The sequence below is a fragment of the Carassius auratus genome, chromosome 8 (genome assembly GCF_003368295.1).
Source record: "Carassius auratus strain Wakin chromosome 8, ASM336829v1, whole genome shotgun sequence".
Lineage (NCBI taxonomy): Eukaryota > Metazoa > Chordata > Actinopteri > Cypriniformes > Cyprinidae > Carassius > Carassius auratus.
Window position 1 is genome coordinate 30734801 of NC_039250.1, and position 19892 is coordinate 30754692.

Here is a 19892-nt window from a genome sequence, read left to right on the forward strand (position 1 = left end):
TTAAAATGTGACAAGCTTTTCTTGCTCTGAAAGCTTACCAATGGGTGCCACCAAAGCCTTGTTTTAAACTCTTTCAGTCAATCAGTGCCCTCAACAAATACTCCGATAACAATCTACTACACAAAAGGAAAACACTGACTTTAAAAACCATCAATTCATGAAACTTCATTAAGCCAAAGCATGTACAAAAGGTAAAAGTCCATTTATTTTTTACACAGACAGAAAGCATTTTTCTTGAACTGATGAACCAACATGATGACAGAACAAGAACATCAGATGTTTTGAGGAGACAGACTCTGGTGAGTTACTGACACTGATTCACATGTGTGCTGCACACATTATGATTTATTCAGATATCCTGGAGTGTATAGAAAATCAGATTCCTAGCTGCTCCTGGTTCTTCCAGAGCCAGGCGTGATAGTCGTTGAGCTTGTGGTCGTCTGGAGTGACCTGCAGGACACACACACACACACACTCACTCTCTCTCTGAGCCGCTGCACGAGAGCATAACTCAAGTAGTGTATGTTTGTACCTCTCTCCACTCCTCCACACAGAAGATACGGTACGAGTCGTTGCCGTATTTGCCAATGCCATGGAGCTCGATGGGATACCGCCACGATTTACTCAGATACTCATCTGAAAAAGAAAAAGACGATGTCACACAATCATGAGACGTCCACTGATATGTACTGTATATATAGTGTGTACACTACATGTAAGCACCAGTCTTTACACTGGCTGAAAGTGTTTATTCAAATCATTAAATGAACTTATGCAACTCAACTTCGAGAGTCAAATAAGAAGAATAACACAGCTGTAATACTCGACCTACTGAGGTCTTATGAAGTGAAACGACTGGTCTGTGCAAGAAACGAACCATTATTAACTCTTATCCTTGAGCTGGACTCATTTGCTTCTTAAGACCCAGACATAAACACAAGTGCGCATGCATGACCAAAAACAAAACTAGTTCAGACGGCTCATTTGTATTCGACATGATCTATAGCTGTTGATGCACAATTATCATTTTAGATTGACAAAAGGTACTGTATACAATTCTATCAGTGCTATCCACTGAGACGCTGTTCACACAGCAGCGCTGGACCCAGCTGAGCAGCCTGTACCGACTAAAAGCTTGCCAATTTAACGTTTGAAAATGATCAAGTTCATATAAAACTAAATATTAGCATTATTTTAAAGTTTACTATAAAATAATATTATTTGTACTTAATACTCCTACTTTATTTTGAAATGTAATAGTATTATTAAGAATGTATTATTTAAATAAAATGCAACAATATGACTTCTTAACAGGTTTTTCAGAGTCCCACTGTGTGCAGCATGAGGACATCAGAGCTTCATGTCTCTGCTCGGTGTGATGACACTCTTCTGTACTGCTCTACTGAAGACAGGAGTCACCCGTGAGCAGATGAACAGCACATGCTAGCTCAGAGTGAAGTCGAACAGCACGCGCTAGCTCAGAGTGAAGACGAACAGCACGTGCTAGCTCAGAGTGAAGACGAACAGCACGCGCTAGCTCAGAGTGAAGACGAAAAGCACTCGCTAGCTCAGAGTGAGGACGAACAGCACGCGTTAGCTCAGACTGAGGACGAACAGCACGCGTTAGCTCAGAGTGAAGTCGAACAGCACGCGCTAGCTCAGAGTGAAGACGAACAGCACGTGCTAGCTCAGAGTGAAGACGAACAGCACGCGCTAGCTCAGAGTGAAGACGAACAGCACGCGCTAGCTCAGAGAGATGAACAGCACACGCTAGCTCAGAGTGAAGAAGAACAGCATGCGCTAGCTCAGAGTGAAGACGAACAGCACGCGCTAGCTCAAAGTGAAGACGAACAGCACACACTAGCTCAGAGAGATGAACAGCACACGCTAGCTCAGAGTGAAGACGAACAGCACGCGCTAGCTCAGAGTGAAGACGAACAGCACGCGCTAGCTCAAAGTGAAGACGAACAGCACACGCTAGCTCAGAGAGATGAACAGCACACGCTAGCTCAGAGTGAGGATGAACAGCACACGTTAGCTCAGACTGAAGATGAACAGCAAACGCTAGCTCAGAGTGAGGATGAACAGCACGCGTTAGCTCAGAGTGAGGATGAACAGCACGCGTTAGCTCAGAGTGAGGATGAACAGCACGCGTTAGCTCAGAGTGAGGACGAACAGCACGCGTTAGCTCAGAGTGAGGACGAACAGCACACGTTAGCTCAGAGTGAGGACGAACAGCAAGCGCTAGCTCAGAGTGAGGACGAACAGCAAGCGCTAGCTCAGAGTGAGGACGAACAGCACGCGTTAGCTCAGAGTGAGGACGAACAGCACACGTTAGCTCAGAGTGAGGATGAACAGCACGCGTTAGCTCAGACTGAGGACGAACAGCACGCGTTAGCTCAGAGTGAGGACGAACAGCAAGCGCTAGCTCAGAGTAAAGACGAACAGCACGCGCTAGCTCAGAGTGAGGACGAACAGCACACGTTAGCTCAGAGTGAGGACGAACAGCACGCGCTAGCTCAGAGTGAGGACGAACAGCAAACGCTAGCTCAGAGTGAGGATGAACAGCACACGCTAGCTCAGAGTGAGGACGAACAGCAAACGCTAGCTCAGAGTGAAGACTAACAGCACACGTTAGCTCAGAGTGAGGATGAACAGCACGCGCTAGCTCAGAGTGAGGATGAACAGCAAACGCTAGCTCAGAGTGAAGACTAACAGCACACGTTAGCTCAGAGTGAGGATGAACAGCACACGTTAGCTCAGAGTGAGGATGAACAGCACACGCTAGCTCAGAGTGAGGACGAACAGCACCCGTTATCTCAGAGTGAGGATGAACAGCACACGTTAGCTCAGAGTGAAGACAAACAGCACATGTTAGCTTAGATGGAGGCACGCACCGGAGAAGCGGATGAGTGTTTTGGCGCGGAGCGTGCTGAGACCCAGCGGCTGCAGCAGGACAGAAAGAGGTCTCCAGTCGCTCGCCCGCGTCACCTCTGCGCTCGGATAGAGCTCGAAGAACTGCCACAGCACCGGGATCGCCATCTTACCTGCAAACACACACACACACACCTCTGTTTGGGCATATTTCAGTCACTGAATAGTTTTAGTTTTGATCGACTAATTCTATAATACATTTAGTTAACTAAAATCTAAGAGGTTTAGTTAGTGTAATGCCTTTAAGCATTTGTCTAAAACTCATTATATAGGTTTGATATAAAGGGTTTATCATGACAGACACTGATTTAACTGCACACAACACGCCTTTATATTAAACTTAAAATCACTACTCATCATTTTCAATTAAATACCAATGGCTAATTAGGCATTCTTGATAAGGTCTTGTTTACCTTATTCTTCATTCTTTCAAGCGGATATAAAGTAAACTGACATTACTCTTTATTACGGCTACTAAAGTGATTTAGTCAAGAGCAGTGAGTGATCTTCTGTCAGCTGCTGTCCCTTTAAGACCGGGGACACAGTCTGTTTATGTTCACATCAGACGGAGTCAAGAGTGTTTACGAGCAGAGTTTGTGGATGTGCTGTGTACCGCTGGTCCTGTTGAGGAAGACCGTGGCCACCAGCAGCTTCCAGGGGTCGTGAAACAGCGTCTCCTGCACCAGGTTGAAGGGCGAGCGCGGTGGAGTCCACTTCCTGAAGGCCTTGCGCTTCGGGGCACTGAGAGCTGAGGAAGAAAGCTTTTAAACTTGTCTCCTTTGAGTTGAGTTGAGCTGTAAATGTGCGTTCCTAATCAGACACGATGCATTATGACCACAGATCATATCTGGGTTTATCTGCAGAAATACTATCTGAACAAGCCCAGCTACAGCCACATCATTCCTTTAGCTCTGTTAGAGACTCAATCACCTACCCTCACTCCTTCCACTGAAGTATGGACTCGTTTTCCGTTTCTCTGCTAATGACCTCAATCCTAAAAACAGAAACACATCCAGTTAGACACTAGATCATAGCTCATCCCTGCATGAATCCCAAACAAACAATCCTCACTGAACACCTGTCAATGCCTTGCTAGAGGACATTTAAAGGGACAGTGCATGCTTTACTGACCCTCGAGGCATCCTAGGTGTATAGGACTTTCTTCTTTCAGATGAATCCAGTCAGTTATATTAAAATGATCCTGGCTCTTCCAAGCTTTATAATGGCTGTGGATGGGTGTTTTCACAAAAGGAGCACAATAAAGTGCATCCATCCATAATAAAATGTGCCTCACACAGAGCCAGGATGTTTAATGATATAACTTCAATCAGATTCGCCTGAAAGAAGACACTCATATTCACTTAGGATGCTCAAGAGTGAGTAAAACGTGGACTCATTTTCATTTTTAGGACTGAAGATAAATTTTCCAACAGTCCTGCACTGCATCTGAATGAGTAATTACTGAAGCTGAGAAACAAGTGCATCGTGGTCTTTTTCTACAGTGCAAATGTCTAAATCAAGATTAATTTCCTTGAGAAGCAAAATAACATGAGTGAAGTCGTTTTCTGACAAACTGAGCAAAAAAAGGCCAAAAACAAGCAGTGAGTGTGTTGTTGTGATGAGGGGGATCTCACTGTGCTCTCGTGACCACGTCTCTCTGTCTGCAGGCTCTGTGGTCAGCGCTCTTCTCCTGCGTGGAGTCTGAGACATCTCTGTGTCCATCAGTGTCTGAGGAGCCCTGTCCTGCACCGGAAGATCTCTCCCTGAGGACTGAGACAGAGAGAAAGAGAGTACTTACATAAATAATACATATACTGGAATAAATAAATATTACAGTATTAATATTACATGTACTGTATTTATTTATTTATTTATTTATTTTTTTTTTGTTATTTGTTGTTGTCTTTTACTTGTTTCTCGTTTGAAGAAAAAAAGGAGAAAGTATACATATACTTAATTATTTTACGAATCTGTTTTTGTTTTATGTATTATATAATTGTTTATTCCTTATTCATGTAATGTACAATGCTTTGGCAATACTGTGCAAGTCATGCCAATAAAGCTCATTTGAAAATTTGAATTTGAGAAAGAGAGAGAGAGGGACAGAGAGAGAGAGAGAGAGCAGCTCAAACACTGAACACACCACAGCTCTTCTGACTCCTCACTGGGCTGCTACAGGCTGTTGTTTGGGTGTTACTAGGTTGTTGTTTGGGTGTTACTAGGCTGTTGTTAGGGTGTTACTAGGCTGTTGTTAGGGTGTTACTAGGCTGTTGTCGGGGCGTTTCTAGGGCAGCGATTTCCAGTCTTCGTGACTTAAAGGTCTCTCACAACATTATACTGGCAGAAATTTTCTCGGATAATTCTACTGAGATTAAAACAATGCTGCCTGTTTTCTGAAAAGAAATTCGATATACTGAAAATCCACAACTGATTTGGTGGTTTTCCTAGACTCAACATACTTCTCGATGTCTCTGTGTTTCTGTATCACATGAAGCTCGTGTTTTAGTCAGTGCTGTCTCGGTCTCCTCCTAATGCGATCGGACTGGATCACATCTTGACAGATAAACCACGCACCTGCTGCTGTCCTCCGAGTGCCTCATTCTCCCCGGGATCAGATCACAGACCTGCGCTCCTCACGGGCTCTGCTCTGACTCTGACCGTACACACCGGAAGCGGAAGCTCAGAGGCGCGACGCATGGGGGTTTGTACACTTCTGCTCTGCTCTATCGACACCTAGCGCCTCGGAGGATAATACCGCTGCTTATGTTCTTTTTTTTTTTTTTTTTCTTTTTTTAGAACGAATTCATAATGAAAATATAAAACATGCGAAAATTCATGCATTGTGTTACGAAAATAAAGAATATAATACCAATGTTTTCTTAGAACATTTTGCTTTTAGGATATAACTGTGTTAAAATGAATTCACACTCACAGGACTCTGAGGTGCACTTCAGAATTAAACCCTTGTAGATTTACGGGACATTTCTGTATTTTTAAAGGTCAGATATATGTGTAATAAACCATTTATGGAATACTGAATCCTGTTTCTCCGGTAATATTGTCAGCAATTCTGAATACAAGTAAATTGGGCCTCTTCTTGTAAAACATTGGCTATAATTAAAATACCTACATGTTGTTGTTGTTGTTTTTTTCTTTTTTAGAGATGTCCTGGGCCTGAGGTGTCCACAGCTCAAACAGCAAAACCTGTTTATTTTAGGCATTTTGGAAATCCTGTGCAGAACGTGTCCCTGGGAAATGGACATCTGGTCACCTTACTGAAGATCTCCTTCGGATGACCTTTAAGTGCCCAATATCACACAGATCAGAGAAGCACCTGGACATCACAGCTACATGCAGTTAAAGCCTCTGTTAAACCAGTTGTTTTATTCTAAAAGCACACACTGAAGTAGTAAAAGAAATGTACTGTTGAGTACACTCATTTTAATAATGATAAGTCTGCCCCCTAATGATAGTGGAGTAAAGTACACCAAAGTCTTTCCTCAGATGATGTAGAAGTGAGGAACTCAGCACTGTGAAGATCTTTGACCCCAGGCATATCCCTTTTTAGGGCTTATTTTAAATTGTATTGCATTTTCTGCTGAAATTCTCATTACCGCAATGCGTCCAGCTGTATCTTAACTTATGTTATGTTGTAATTTAAACAAATTACAATTAAAATATTCTGAAAAAAGTAAATGGATATTCTTCTATAATTTTTCACATGACAGAAAAATGACAGACTGAATATTGATGTATAATAATAATGATACAATAGTGGAAATATAAAGTGTCCATGACTAATGTTCTCATCCTCCGCAATATTTTTTGAGGGTCATTTACACACACAATTTTTTAAAATATAAATCTTGATTTTAAATTAAGCAACACATGAGGCAGAACCTTCGAAATACCAACAAGGTAGGCAGATATATTCATATTGTTCCAGTTAAAAGTGTAAAATTCTCTTGTCAGAACGTGTACACGACAAATTGATTATCATCACCGAAACGGGTAGTTTTCCACATTTAGAAAAATATTAGATTACAAATTTTCTATGAAAATATACTTCATTAATGACTGATTATATACACAGAGTAAAAATTTGCTAAATCATCATGGCTTCTCTGTTGTTAGCAAAACATGCTAAGACACCTCATCCTCCGCAACACCATTTTCACTCACCGCAACAATTTAAGGCCAGTTGAGGTAGAGAGAACCTCTTTTTCAGTAATGAGAATTTAATCATACAGACTATTGTTAAATATATATAATGAGTTATTAAATTAAATATTATTTAATAACAAAACAAAAAAGCTTAAGCAAAGGCTAGGGTGACCAATTTCAGAGAAAACGTTTATGCCAACACACCAAACCCCAGGAAGGAGAGAGACATTATGGGTTAGAGGTTACAGCAGGAGTAGTTATCAAAAATTGTTGGGAAGCCTACACAAATGTTGGTGCATCTATCATTATGAAGACTTTCTATAAGTGTAATGATTTTTATACTGAGCAACAGAACTTTGTGTGTGTGTGTGTGTGTGTGTTCACTGCTGTGTCTGTGCACTTTGGATGGGTTAAATGCAGAGCACAAATTCTGAGTATGGGTCACCATACTTGGCTGAATGTCATATTAGAATAATTTCTAAAGGATCATTTGACACCGAAACCTGGAGTAATGATGCTGAAAATTCAGCTTTGTCACCACAGAAATAAAATTCTGGTTTAAAGTATATTAAAAAGATAGCAATCACTTTATCATAATATTACTGTTTTTACTGTAGTTCTGATCAAATAAATGCAGCCTTGATGAGCAGAAGAGGCTTCAAAAAATGTTTTTTTTATTTTTTATTATTGATGCTAAACTTTTGAATGGCAGTGTATTTAAATATGAAAGAATGCAGCAGTTTTAAATTCTAATTCAAAAACAATTATTATAGAATGGTTTGGGTTAAATTGAAGGAGAACATCTTTAAGGAAAAAAGAAAAATATATTGTGAATCATCTTTTTAGGAATGAGCGATTTTGTAAAAACTTTAGGTTCACACTTGGGTGTACTCTTTACCAGAACCAACTCTTTCAGTAGAAAGAAAAAAATCCACTTGAGTTATCAAAGACTACATTCCCACTGTCAATGACTATTAATAAATAGTTATTACATAATTATATGATTATTACATAAAATATAAAATAAAATAAGAAACATTATTTTGTAATGTATTGTGAATATTGTTTTAATAATAAAACTAAAATTACAAAACTAATATTAGTCTTCTTTGTTTTCTAACATTACACTATTAAGTATTTATTTTTGTGGAAAACCACAGGGTGCCCTTTAAACTGCTTCTCATAAAACCTATTCATAAAGCAGCTGTGACAGAATTTTACTAAGGAATGGGGAGAAATCTTAAGCTAAGAAAAAGAGTGAGGACGACCTTTTTGGTATGGATGATGTCAGCATGATTACTAACTACACCCACAGTGATTGGCTGATAAGGGATGGGTCTCTGTCAGTTGTTTTATAATAGAAATATTGTAGAATGAGATATCATGTTGTCATAATCAAATAAAGATTACAAAATAAAAATGTTGCAATATTCAAATAAAGTTTGAACTAGAGTGTCACTAATTAAACAAGCATATGTTCAGCTAATTGTCAGCTTCTACATGTCTGCATCTTATAAATAATTGTTATATGTATAAGCAGCCTTTTAATTAACAGACTAGAATTATTATGGCTGATATGACAGTAAGATTTAGTACAAAGGTAAGAGAAATCCAAACTGGATTGCTGTGGAAACAGCATTTTATGATTGTTTAGGATTTGGTCTTTGTGATTTAGGTGTCCTCTTGACTACCACTAACTTTTCACAGATTTAAGAGCTGATTTTTACATAAAAACACTTTATGAAGTACTCGAAGAAGAGTCGAAGAGTCCTAAAGATGTGGAGTTAGGAGCAACATTTAGTTTCACTTAAAATATTTTGTGAAAATGGCCCCTGGTGTTTTTACCCTATGTTATCTAGTTATGAAGCACTGCAGAATAATTTATGCCAATATTATCTAATTTATTTTCTACATTAAATATTATTTGTTTGACTATACCACATACTTAATATGCCTATTATCATTACCGAAATCATGAACCTCATTTTCGTAACCTATGTATCATTACCGCAACATGTGTTCTTTTAAGATTTATTTAAGAGTTGAAAAATAGTAGTCTGCTTTTAAATGTATTTGCAGAATCTATACATTATGTTCTTTCAGGTTTGCAACATCATTTTGAAAATATTTCAGTTTTTACTGAAAAAAAAAAAAAAAAAAATTGGCTGCAAAATGCAGAAGGTGTTGCGGTAATGAGATAAATAATTGAAAATCACATAAAAATGTTATTATAAAAATATATTTTATTCCAGAGTTTCAAGTAACTGTGCATGACTGTTAATAAACCATTTTAAAAAATGTGAAAATGTATTATTTTTCCCTACATCACTGGACTTTTCAGAGTGTTACGGTAATGAGATTTTTAAGGACGTTTTGGAAAATATGTTCAAAAAGTTGTTATATTGTCAGTAAAACTTTTTTAAATTTATGGTCACTGACACTTCAGACCCGGCTCTTAATGCTTAAAAAGAAAATTTGTTGATACAAACATTTTTTTAAATGACATATATGAAATCTTTGAAACTACGATTTCGTGAGAATCACCCAGTTAGTGAGCGCAATCAGGCATCGTTTACTATCCTGAAGTCTCATAATAATCTCTCATAGCCTCTGCTGTAAACATATGCACTGTATATTACTCCTGCACTGTGTGAGTCTGAGGATCATCAGCAGTCAGTCAGAGATCAGGGGAGATGCTCCAGCGTGATGATGAGCTTCAGCTGTGCTGGGGCCTTACACTGGATTTACTGACTGATTGGCTTTATTTTCTTCATCTCTCATGTCACATGCTCCATGTTGTCCTAATGTATATCTTTGGTATGAAACATCACACTCTTTCCTCACTCAGAACTGTACATAAGTCCTGAGGACTCTGACCCTGCATAAAGTTGTGAGCTAGTCTGTTTACATCAGCTGGAGTCTCTGAGCGCTGGGTTATATCTGTTAGCTGCTGATGATTGTGTGATACCTGACCTGTGTATCCACCTCATGTGTGTCCTGAGAACTCAGAGCTGTGAATGATGAGCTTATGAAGTCCTGCAGCACACTGTGACTAATGTTTTAATAAGGAGCAGATGTTTCAAACACCCAGATCAAACCTGACAGAAATCAGAACATGTCTTGTGAAATCTGTTCTCCTAACTGAGCTTCCTTTAGCATGCGCTGGATAGAAACTGAACACGATAAACACACTGGCACAGTTTGAGAGGAGAGTGAACTATAGAGTGAACTATCTCTGTTTCACTGGTGTGTGTGATTCTGACCCACTACTCATCACAGTTTTCCCTTCTTGTGAATGTTAGATACTCAAAGCAGACATTCGCATCCAAAGCATTTTATTGTACAACATTATAATCATCTATATGCTCTTAATCAACAGAACAAAAATAAACCATAAACTCATGTACAGGTCTAGTCATGCAAGGATTAGAAAAATATCCCGGCTCTGTTTGGTGCAGGAGATGTTTCTTCTCTCATGCATTAGTGAAGTGTTTGGCACCTGGAGCAGCACAGCTGTGTGCCAGACCAAACCTGTGGAGCAGGGGCGAGACGCCAAAACCAGAAACACCCTCTTGCTGGAACGAAACGAGACACGTAAAAGAGAACGCTAAAACTAAACGTTGCCAAGTAAGACATGTTAACCCAATCCTTACCCCTAAACCTACACATACGGAAATTAACCATGGTTTTATTGTAGTAAAAAAAATGTAGTAACCATGTTTTTTTAACCAGTATTGTGATTACCGTTTGTGTAACCACAGTTTTACTACAAATACCACGTTATGAATCAAAACCATCTAGTTAGCCCACCATGGCTGAATTTTAGTAAACATAGGTTTTCGGTTTTATTTGTGGTAAAAACATGGTTAATTTTCATAAGGGCAACTCTACCCATAATTTATTCTTACCTAAAATCAGTGGGAAATGGTATCTGATTAACAAGGGTGTAGAAGCGCCTGACCCTGATCATAAGCTGAAACTGAGAGACGTTGTCCATCGTTTCTGATTGGTCGATTGAAATGCTGTTACAGGAACTGATGGAGACAGATGTCACGGTGAACACTTACTTGTCCGTTTTGACAGCTCGGACAGTTCAGCGAGCTCTGCTGCCATCACTCGTCCTCCAGCTGGAGGCGTTTGCCGGGGTGCTGGCGCTTCTCCTGGCCGCTGCTTCTGTCCAGGAGCTCCAGCAGGACGCTGGCTGGATCACAGTCCTCACACAGTCTCTTCCCGGGGTGCTGGCGCTTGTGGAGCTGGCTCTGCTCGCTGGGCTCCTCCAGCATCAGACGCTTCCCGGGGTGCTGCCTCCTCAGCCGGACGCTGTCCTCCTCTCGTTTACCGGGATGCTGTCTCTTCTCCAGCCACGCCGTCTGCTCTCCTGGAGAAACATCAGGACGTCAGCTCTGGGAACATTAACTCTGGAGAAGTCAACACAAGCATTTCTACAGAGTATAACTGGTTTCTTTTGAAACTTTGTGCTTGTTCTGATGGTAAATCTTACACAGTTTGTATTTTATTGTCCATTTGTTACATGCAGAGAAGGTTACAGTGTAATTATACACTCAAGTGCTGAGTAATATTAATTAACTATACTGTATGTAATTACTGTATGATTAGGATTATAATTTGCATGTAATAATGCATAGTTAATTGTTATTATAATAGTACACAAAACACACACACAATTTGAATAGTGACTGAATGAATGTGTGATATTGTGAGAATAAACAATGAATCAGTAAAAAGATGTCTCGTGTGTCAGTAGTTGTTGTAGATGTGTTCAGCTGTGAGCAGACACCGTTGGCGTAGTTCTGGTCCTCCATCTGTGAGAGCATGGAGCCGAGCAGCTGGAGCAGCTCATCCTGAGACGGGTCACTCTCACCCGGCAGGGTCTGAGTCTGGACCCCGGGCGACACACACACCGTCAGAGAGGCCAAGAGGATCACACACACCGCCCTCATCACAAGCTCTGTCCTGCTGATGACACACAGCACCTGACACATGTGACAAGAGACTGTACACACACACACACACACACACACACACACACAACACCAGTCTGCTCAGGACTCGGGTCAGAGAAGGTGCTTACACTGCATTTACACTCTAATTATACATTCAAATACTGAGCAATATTAATGAACTACATGCACTTACTATATGGTTAGGTTTAGGATTCAGGATAACTTGCATGTAAGTATGCATCATTTATAGTTATTATAATAGTAAGTACCTGTAGCATGAGTAACAAGTGTTGTGATGTGTTCTCACCTGCGGTGCGGAGCTGCTTCACCTGGAGTCTGATGATGCTCGGTGGACGCGTCTGTTAGTGGACTGAAGCGTCGAAGTCGCGCGGATACTTTATATAGGCGCTCCTCGCCCCCCCGCGCGACCCTCTGACGTCATGCGGCGGAACTCAAGACTTTGATGTGAGGTTTTGTCCTGTAGGGGGCAGTGTGCTGCAGAGACACGGTCTGTTCATTCAGAAAACTGACACACACCAACACACAACGGCATAGAAATGTCTTTCTTTAAACCAATGAGAGCTTTTTTTTGTCACTTGTATTTATTTGGAAAGGGACTAATGTTTAACTAATGTTTAACATAATTGTTTTCCTTTAGTGCATCGCAACTTTATTTCCTCCGCGGTCACCATTATCACATTTTCGTAATAAAATAAATAACACAACAAATTGATTGATAATACATAAAATACAACGTTTAAAAATGTAAATAGTCTCAACAGAGACTTATAATCATTTATAATCGTTTATCATCATTTTATTTATCAATTTCATCAAATAATCATTTATAATAATCGTGATAGCCATTTCATGGATTCATTTATTGATTAGAGAGTTATATTATATGTCTTTTATACTATATTTCTAATAAACTCTGCTCTATTTTAATCATCAGCACTTCATCTCCAGCTCCTGCTCTTCGCTGGCTTTTCTTCAGTCCACTTCCTGGTTGATAGAGGACTGTTAATACAGTTTTGGGAATCAGACAGGACTCGCTGTACTCTGCTGAGACAAAACTGCTCATTTCTGACAGGATCCAGCGTCCCGGACTGGATCTTAGCATGATCTAACAAGTGACATATTCAAATATTGCCATATACTTAAAGGTTTCATACTGTTTCATAAATGTATTGTTGGTATATTAGCAGCATGTTTGATATGTTTTCAGTTTTTCTCAGATGACATGAGTTGCTAGATACTGTACTGTGCAGTATATGAGCGAAACACTGCTCTGGATATTGGTCACCACTGTTGGGGAGTAACTAATTACATGTAACTAAACTACATTATTTAATTATATAATAAATGTAACTGTAAACTTACAATTACTTATTAAAAAAAAGCGTAATTAAATTAAAGTTACTAATGAAACTGTCAACAATCACGAAGGGGCTTACATCAGATTTAACTGACTGCTCTAAAATATGTGTCACCAAAAATGGCCATAACACTATAGTTTCTTGAACGTGGAGTGTGTTAGTAACACACTCTTAGTGATGGACGTGTTTGTGTCTCTTAGCTGGTTTTGCTAGATTACATGACATTTAGTCTGAGCTGAGTGTTGCATCGCTTTCTTGCTTTTAAAGACGTCCCGAAGAAGCCCTAATCTTCTTTCAGAGTTATAATGAGGAATATACTGGGCCAGGAACTGACGGGCGACCGAAGTCTCATTCCTAAAGCAAACATCATTCTGCTGGATGTTCTTCCTCTAAGCCTCGCTGAATTCATCTCCACAAACTCTCATACGGTCGCCAGCTGATGGGAGAAGGGCAGCGAGGGAATCACCGTGTGATGGAATAAATCAGGCCTCTTAATGCGCTGTCACGTCCAATACTTCAGCTGTCAATACCAATCTTTTCATATGAACAGTGGGAAAAAGAAGAGGAATTAATTGGTTTACATTTAGGCGGACTTCCTGAGCATGAGATGACATGAAACAAAGAAATCAGTCTGATGTCTGTTTCCCTCACCGAATGAATGAAACAATAAACCGTGAAACATGCTCATAATTAGAAACATCTGCGATCTGTTCACACGATTTGGAGACGGAGAGCCGTCGAACTAACGGTCAATGTTTGTCTGAAAAAAAACTTTTTGTTCAGACATAATGATCAGTGTATGTTTAGTTTTTTTCTTTGGCCATTTCATTGCTTCATCTTACTTGTGAAGATAACTTGTGGATGGAGAAGCTGATGCTCTAGTTTGTTGTGGAAGGGTGTGTGCATGTACACATCCTTTGGCAAAAAGATATGAGTGTCTAGTAAACATGGAAAATGTTTATTTTTTCCTCATCTTTTGATTTTGCAGTGTTCCAAAATCACTGCGATGCAAAGAGTTCCTGATGTCTTTCAATGGTTTGGAAAGAAGATGCATCCTTGATTAACACTTGAATCTAAATGCTATTGTTGTTCATTGTGGAGCATCAAATGGTTATTTAGTAAGATTCTCTAATAGAAAGTACATCTGGGGGTCTAGAGATGAATACACAACATTATGTAATGGTTAGAAATTGCACATTTTATTTAAACGTCCCATTTTTCATGCTTTTTTGAAGCTTTGATTGTGTTTACAGTGTGAAATATAACATGTGTTCATGTTTTGCGTGTAAAAAAACACAGTATTTTTCACACAATTCACCTATCTGTATACCACTGTTTTCACTGTCATAAAAACCATAGACAGTAAAAGAAATGGACACAGCGACCCCATTGGAACTCAATTGAGACAAATGAAGCCCATTTTTAGTGTTTTTTAGCAGTTCCGTTTCTGACGCGCAGACTCAAACGAAGCTTGACGACGTCAGCAACCTGTCTGACAGATGTAAATCTTCTAGTAGCTGTGCGTGCAAACTGCCATCGTTAATCTTGCAGAGACGGCGAGCTTGAGCGGGGAGTTCTTTGGCGTGAGTGAGCAGGAGTAAGTATTCTGATTAATTATTTTGTATAGTATTTTAAAATGTAACGCCAGTACGCCATATTAAGTTAATTGCCTGCGAGCTTCTCCTCCTGTCTGTACGGTAATGCGACAGAGAGCCGAGTGGTTATGACGCAATCGTTAGCCTATTTTTTACAAAAACTGTTTATACGGGGCCATAATGTAACATAGAAGGTAATGGAGCACTTTATACATTGTCGTGTATCTTTAGAAATAAATAATGGACAAACAGAGTCTTTAAACGCCTCAGATGTAAAGTTATTCACTGTCAAAGTGACGCCAAAATGAATGGGAGTCAATGGGAATGCTAACGCAAGTGAAGCTCTGCTACAAGATGGCAGCCCCCACCCGACTTCAACTTCCGGTCGAGTTCCTTGCCCCTTGATAAAAACGGGCTGATGACTTCCTTGTTCTATGAAGTCCCTCCTTCAGAAATACGTAACGAGTTCTGATTGGGCCAGCGGTTCCTGTGCTGTGATTCGACAGCAGCTGAGCACGTTCTGTCCCCCTTGTAAACGTGATTGGACTAGTTTTGGAGTAGTTTTGAGAAGCAAGTGGACAGGAGCATGTGCTGGAGATGTACTTATAATCACAGGAGCGTTTTTACTGATGAGATGCGCATGAAAATCACATTTGATTTTTTGCACAGCCCTAACATCTAATTAACAAAGCTAAACAGCGTTGCCCTTTGTGTAATAAGTTACAGAAACGCACCAACTTAAATACTAAAATACACTTACCAGTCGTGGTCCATAAACAACGCCTTCTCCAGACAAAGAGGGAACTGCTCCATCTTTCAAGAATAATCTTTGTGTGAATCCAGCATTAAACTGATTGAGATTGAGGAAGCTGTCCTCAGCAAAATGAGCTGCACATAGTTTTACATGTAGATTATAATTTTCAGGAACCGAGTTAAACATAAATTGTAACCATTAATCTCCAAGTACAGCGTCCCTGGGAAGCCCAAACAAAGATGATTGGACTCCGAGATGAAAATAACAGCGTTTCGGCGACATGACGACAAACACACTCAACAAATGCAACTCTTCCTTCTTCTCCGTCGGAGTGTTTGTGTATTCATGTGGGTGGAGCTTAGTCAAAGAACTGTTTTAGTGACGTCATTACTGCAGGAACTAGAGGGGTGTAGTCCAAACGGGTCGTTTTTTGTAGGCGAATTCTGTTAAATAAAATATCTCGCTTGGCATTGAACTTTGAGCTTTAGCATTTTACAGATATTATTTATACTCTAACAACAACATTACACACTAACTAAAGTTTACAACATGGGGTCATGAAGAACGGGACCTTTAATACCTATTATGGCACCACTTTACTCTTTACTCTAAGGACTTTAACTGCTTATCATTGAACACTATATGATCTACCTTACTGCGATGTTTGCAGGCTCAGCAAATGCTGCACACGTGGTCCGTTGCACTATGAAGCACTATGTTGTTAGTATTGTGCTACTGTTAGATATGTCCCTATATTTTTACTATGATGCTCTCAGAGATAAATATAAAAAATATTGTTTGATTATTATTACTTACATTTAAATTAAAATTAACTAAATTTATTACTTACATTTCTAGACATTTAAGAGCTATGCTTTTCTACATACATATATCATTTATATATAGCATTATATTAATGCACACATCATAAATGACTGTTTCCGTTAAAGCCTATTCGTCATTTTAGGTTCAGTGTTAAAATCTACTACTTCAACTTTATTCTGTGCCTTGATTTATAGGCCACCTAACCTGAGCAGTGCTTTCAGAATTTATAACTTGTCTTGCCTCTGTATGATCATATGTTAATTTTAGGTGACTTTAATGTACATTTATGCTGCCCAGGTCGACCCTTTGTTGCTGAATTTTGTAATGTCTTGGATTCCTTTGGTCTAAGTCAACACATAAATCGAGCAACACATGTCCTTGGTCATACTCTCGACCTTATATTGTCCTATGGGACACGTATTGATAATGTTAATATTGAAAATGCTTCCTTCTCTGATCACAAGCTGATTGTTTTTAATGTCCCTGCTGTAAGCTCTGCTGTGTTAATTACGCCTATTGGCTACTACTCCCGTTTTATAAACTCACTTACTGCTTCTCAGTTTAGTGAATGTTATCTAGCTAATGCTGTTGAATTATCTATCTTAAATGCTGCCGAGTCTTCCTCTGGGCCCGATGACTTGATTACTTTATTTTATACATTTTGTTCCTTAGGTCCCAGGAACCTAGGTGTCATCTTAGACTCTGAATTATGCTTAACCAAGCAAATAAATTCTGTTGTTAAAAATAGTTTTTATCAACTATGGATTATTTCTATACTTAAATCATTAAGGTATTTCATGCTTTTATCACATCATGTTTAGATTATTGCAACTCCTTGTATTTGGGCCTTCCTCTATCCAGAGAAACGAGTCTTATTATATGGGTGTATTTTATACTGGCTATACAGGCCACCAGGGCACCATACAGACTTTATTAAAGAGTTTGGTGATTCTACATCCGAGATAAAGTTTTAATAGTTGTAGATTTTAATATCCATGTTGATAATGAAAAAGATGCATTGGGATCAGCATTTATAGACATTCTGAACTCTATTGGTGTTAGACAACACGTTTCAGGACCTACTCATTGTCGAAATCATACTCTAGATTTAATACGGTCACATGGAATTGATGTTGATAGTGTTGAAATTATTCAGCCAAGTGATGATATCTCAGATCATTATTTAGTTCAGTGTAAACCTCATATAGCCGAAATTGTAAATTCTACTTCTTGTTACAAGTATCGAAGAACCATCACTTCTACCACAAAAGACTGCTTTTTAAGTTATCTTCCTGATTTATCTGAATTCCTTAGCATATCCAAAACCTCAGTACAACTTGATGATGTAACAGAAACTATGGACTCTCTCTTTTCTAGCACTTTAAATACAGTTGCTCCTTTACGCTTAAGGAAGGTTAAGGAAAACAGTTTGACACCATGGTATAATGAGCATACTCGCACCCTAAAGAGAGCAGCCCGAAAAATGGAGCACAGCTGGAGGAAAACAAAACTAGAGGTATTTCGTATTGCTTGGCGGGAAAGTAACCTATCCTACAGAAAAGCATTAAAAACTGCTAGATCTGATTACTTTTCTTCTCTTTTAGAAGAAAACAAACATAACCCCAGGTATTTATTCAATACAGTGGCTAAATTAACGAAAAATAAAGCCTCAACAAGTGTTGACATTTCCCAACACCACAGCAGTAATGACTTTATGAACTACTTTACTTCTAAAATCAATACTATTAGAGATAAAATTGCAACCATTCAGCCGTCAGCTACAGTATCACATCAGACAGTGCACTATAGACCCCCTGAGGAACAGTTCCACTCATTCTCTACTATAGGAGAGGAAGAATTGTATAAACTTGTTAAATCATCTAAACCTACAACACGTATGTTAGACCCTATACCATCTAAGCTCCTAAAAAAGGTGCTTCCAGAAGTCATAGGTCCTCTTCTGACTATTATTAATTCCTCATTGTCATTAGGATATGTCCCCAAAACCTTCAAACTGGCTGTTATTAAGCCTCTCATAAAAAATCCACAACTTGACCCCAAAGAACTAGTTAATTATAGACCAATCTCGAATCTCCCTTTTCTGTCCAAGATACTAGAAAAGGTGGTATCCTCACAATTATATTCCTTCTTAGAGAAAAATGGTATATGTGAGGATTTCCAGTCAGGATTTAGACCGTATCATAGTACTGAGACTGCTCTCCTTAGAGTTACAAATGATCTGCTCTTATCATCTGATCGTGTGTGTATCTCTCTATTAGTTTTATTGGATCTTAGTGCTGCGTTTGACACAATTGACCACAGCATTCTTTTGCATAAACTTGAACACTTTGTTGGCATTAAGTGCATTAGCATGGTTTAAAAACTTTAATAACTTTAATAATTATTTTTAATAACCTAGAACACTGTCTAAGACTTGATGGCTGCTCTGTCAATTCTTCGTCATCAGTTAGGAACCTAGGTGTGCTATTTGATCGCAATCTTTCCTTAGAAAGCCACGTTTCTAGCATTTGTAACACTGCATTATTTCACCTCAAAAATATATCTAAATTACGGCTTATGCTCTCAATGTCAAATGCAGAAATGTTAATCCATGCATTTATGACCTCAAGGTTAGATTATTGTAATGCTTTATTGGGTGGTTGTTCTGCACGCTTAGTAAACAAACTACAGCTAGTCTAAAATGCAGCAGCAAGAGTTCTTACTAGAACCAGGAAGTATGACCATATTAGCCCAGTCCTGTCATAGCTGCACTGGCTACTTATCAAACATCGTATAGATTTTAAAATATTGCTTATTACTTATAAAGCCCTGAATGGTTTAGCACCACAGTATATGAATGAGCTCCTTTTACATTATACTCCTCTACGTCCGCTACGTTCTGAAAACTCAGGCAATTTGATAATACCTAGAATATCAAAATCAACTGCGGGCGGCAGATCCTTTTCCTATTTAGAACCAAAACTGTTGTCAAGTCAGACTGTTGTCTTAGGAGACAAGGTCTTTAGAGGGGATCTGTATCTGTGGCTCATCTAGGTGTCCTGGTTTCAGGGCTGTAGAGGTCCTTGGGAGAAACCAGGCTCAGTTGGGGTCAGTTCTCCTCTGACCAGACGAAACCAGTAGTTCAATTCCAGACTGCAGCAGGAGTTTTGGTTCCTTGCCGCTGTTGCCTCTGGCTTGCTTAGTTTGGTAAACTTAATTTCCAGCGATATCATCAACTTGATTGTACAGATACTATTTAAACTGAACTGAGCTAGAT

General features: G+C 39.2%; 2 protein-coding genes across 5 annotated transcripts; both read right to left on the bottom strand.

Moving 5' to 3' along the window:
* Nucleotides 1-183: 183 nt before the first annotated feature.
* Nucleotides 184-5624, bottom strand: mbd4 (methyl-CpG binding domain protein 4). 2 transcript variants are annotated; one of them, XM_026270739.1, is made up of 7 exons: nucleotides 5509-5624; nucleotides 4569-4704; nucleotides 3869-3928; nucleotides 3548-3682; nucleotides 2898-3047; nucleotides 533-636; nucleotides 184-450 (listed from the first exon to the last, which is right to left on the bottom strand). In XM_026270739.1, exons 2-7 carry the CDS (start codon nucleotides 4654-4656, stop codon nucleotides 376-378), a joined length of 612 nt encoding a protein of 203 aa, XP_026126524.1. In that variant the 5' UTR covers nucleotides 4657-4704; nucleotides 5509-5624; the 3' UTR covers nucleotides 184-375. The 2 variants fall into 2 exon arrangements, with proteins under 2 accessions (XP_026126524.1, XP_026126525.1); XM_026270740.1 differs by having other exon boundaries at nucleotides 5394-5550.
* Nucleotides 5625-10416: 4792 nt separating this feature from the next.
* Nucleotides 10417-12504, bottom strand: trh (thyrotropin-releasing hormone). Of its 3 annotated transcripts, none has more exons than XM_026270743.1 (4): nucleotides 12370-12504; nucleotides 11897-12075; nucleotides 11166-11476; nucleotides 10417-10673 (listed from the first exon to the last, which is right to left on the bottom strand). In XM_026270743.1, exons 2-3 carry the CDS (start codon nucleotides 12057-12059, stop codon nucleotides 11211-11213), a joined length of 429 nt encoding a protein of 142 aa, XP_026126528.1. In that variant the 5' UTR covers nucleotides 12060-12075; nucleotides 12370-12504; the 3' UTR covers nucleotides 10417-10673; nucleotides 11166-11210. The 3 variants fall into 3 exon arrangements, with proteins under 3 accessions (XP_026126528.1, XP_026126527.1, XP_026126526.1); XM_026270742.1 differs by having other exon boundaries at nucleotides 11897-12072; nucleotides 12370-12478; XM_026270741.1 differs by having other exon boundaries at nucleotides 11897-12112; nucleotides 12370-12453.
* Between the last annotated feature and the right edge of the window lie 7388 nt (nucleotides 12505-19892).

What these genes read in the sequence shown, in the direction of transcription:
- mbd4 (XM_026270739.1), bottom strand. Translation starts at nt 4,656, where the DNA reads ATGGACACAGAGATGTCTCAGACTCCACGCAGGAGAAGAGCGCTGACC. An exon ending in CTTCAGTGGAAGGAGTGAGG is followed by an intron (nt 3,683 to 3,868) that starts GTAGGTGATTGA and finishes TTTCTTCCTCAG; the next exon opens with CTCTCAGTGCCCCGAAGCGC. An exon ending in GTGTGGAGGAGTGGAGAGAG is followed by an intron (nt 451 to 532) that starts GTACAAACATAC and finishes TGTGTCCTGCAG; the next exon opens with GTCACTCCAGACGACCACAA.
- trh (XM_026270741.1), bottom strand. Translation starts at nt 12,101, where the DNA reads ATGTGTCAGGTGCTGTGTGTCATCAGCAGGACAGAGCTTGTGATGAGG. An exon ending in GGACCAGAACTACGCCAACG is followed by an intron (nt 11,477 to 11,896) that starts GTGTCTGCTCAC and finishes ATGTTTCTCCAG; the next exon opens with GAGAGCAGACGGCGTGGCTG.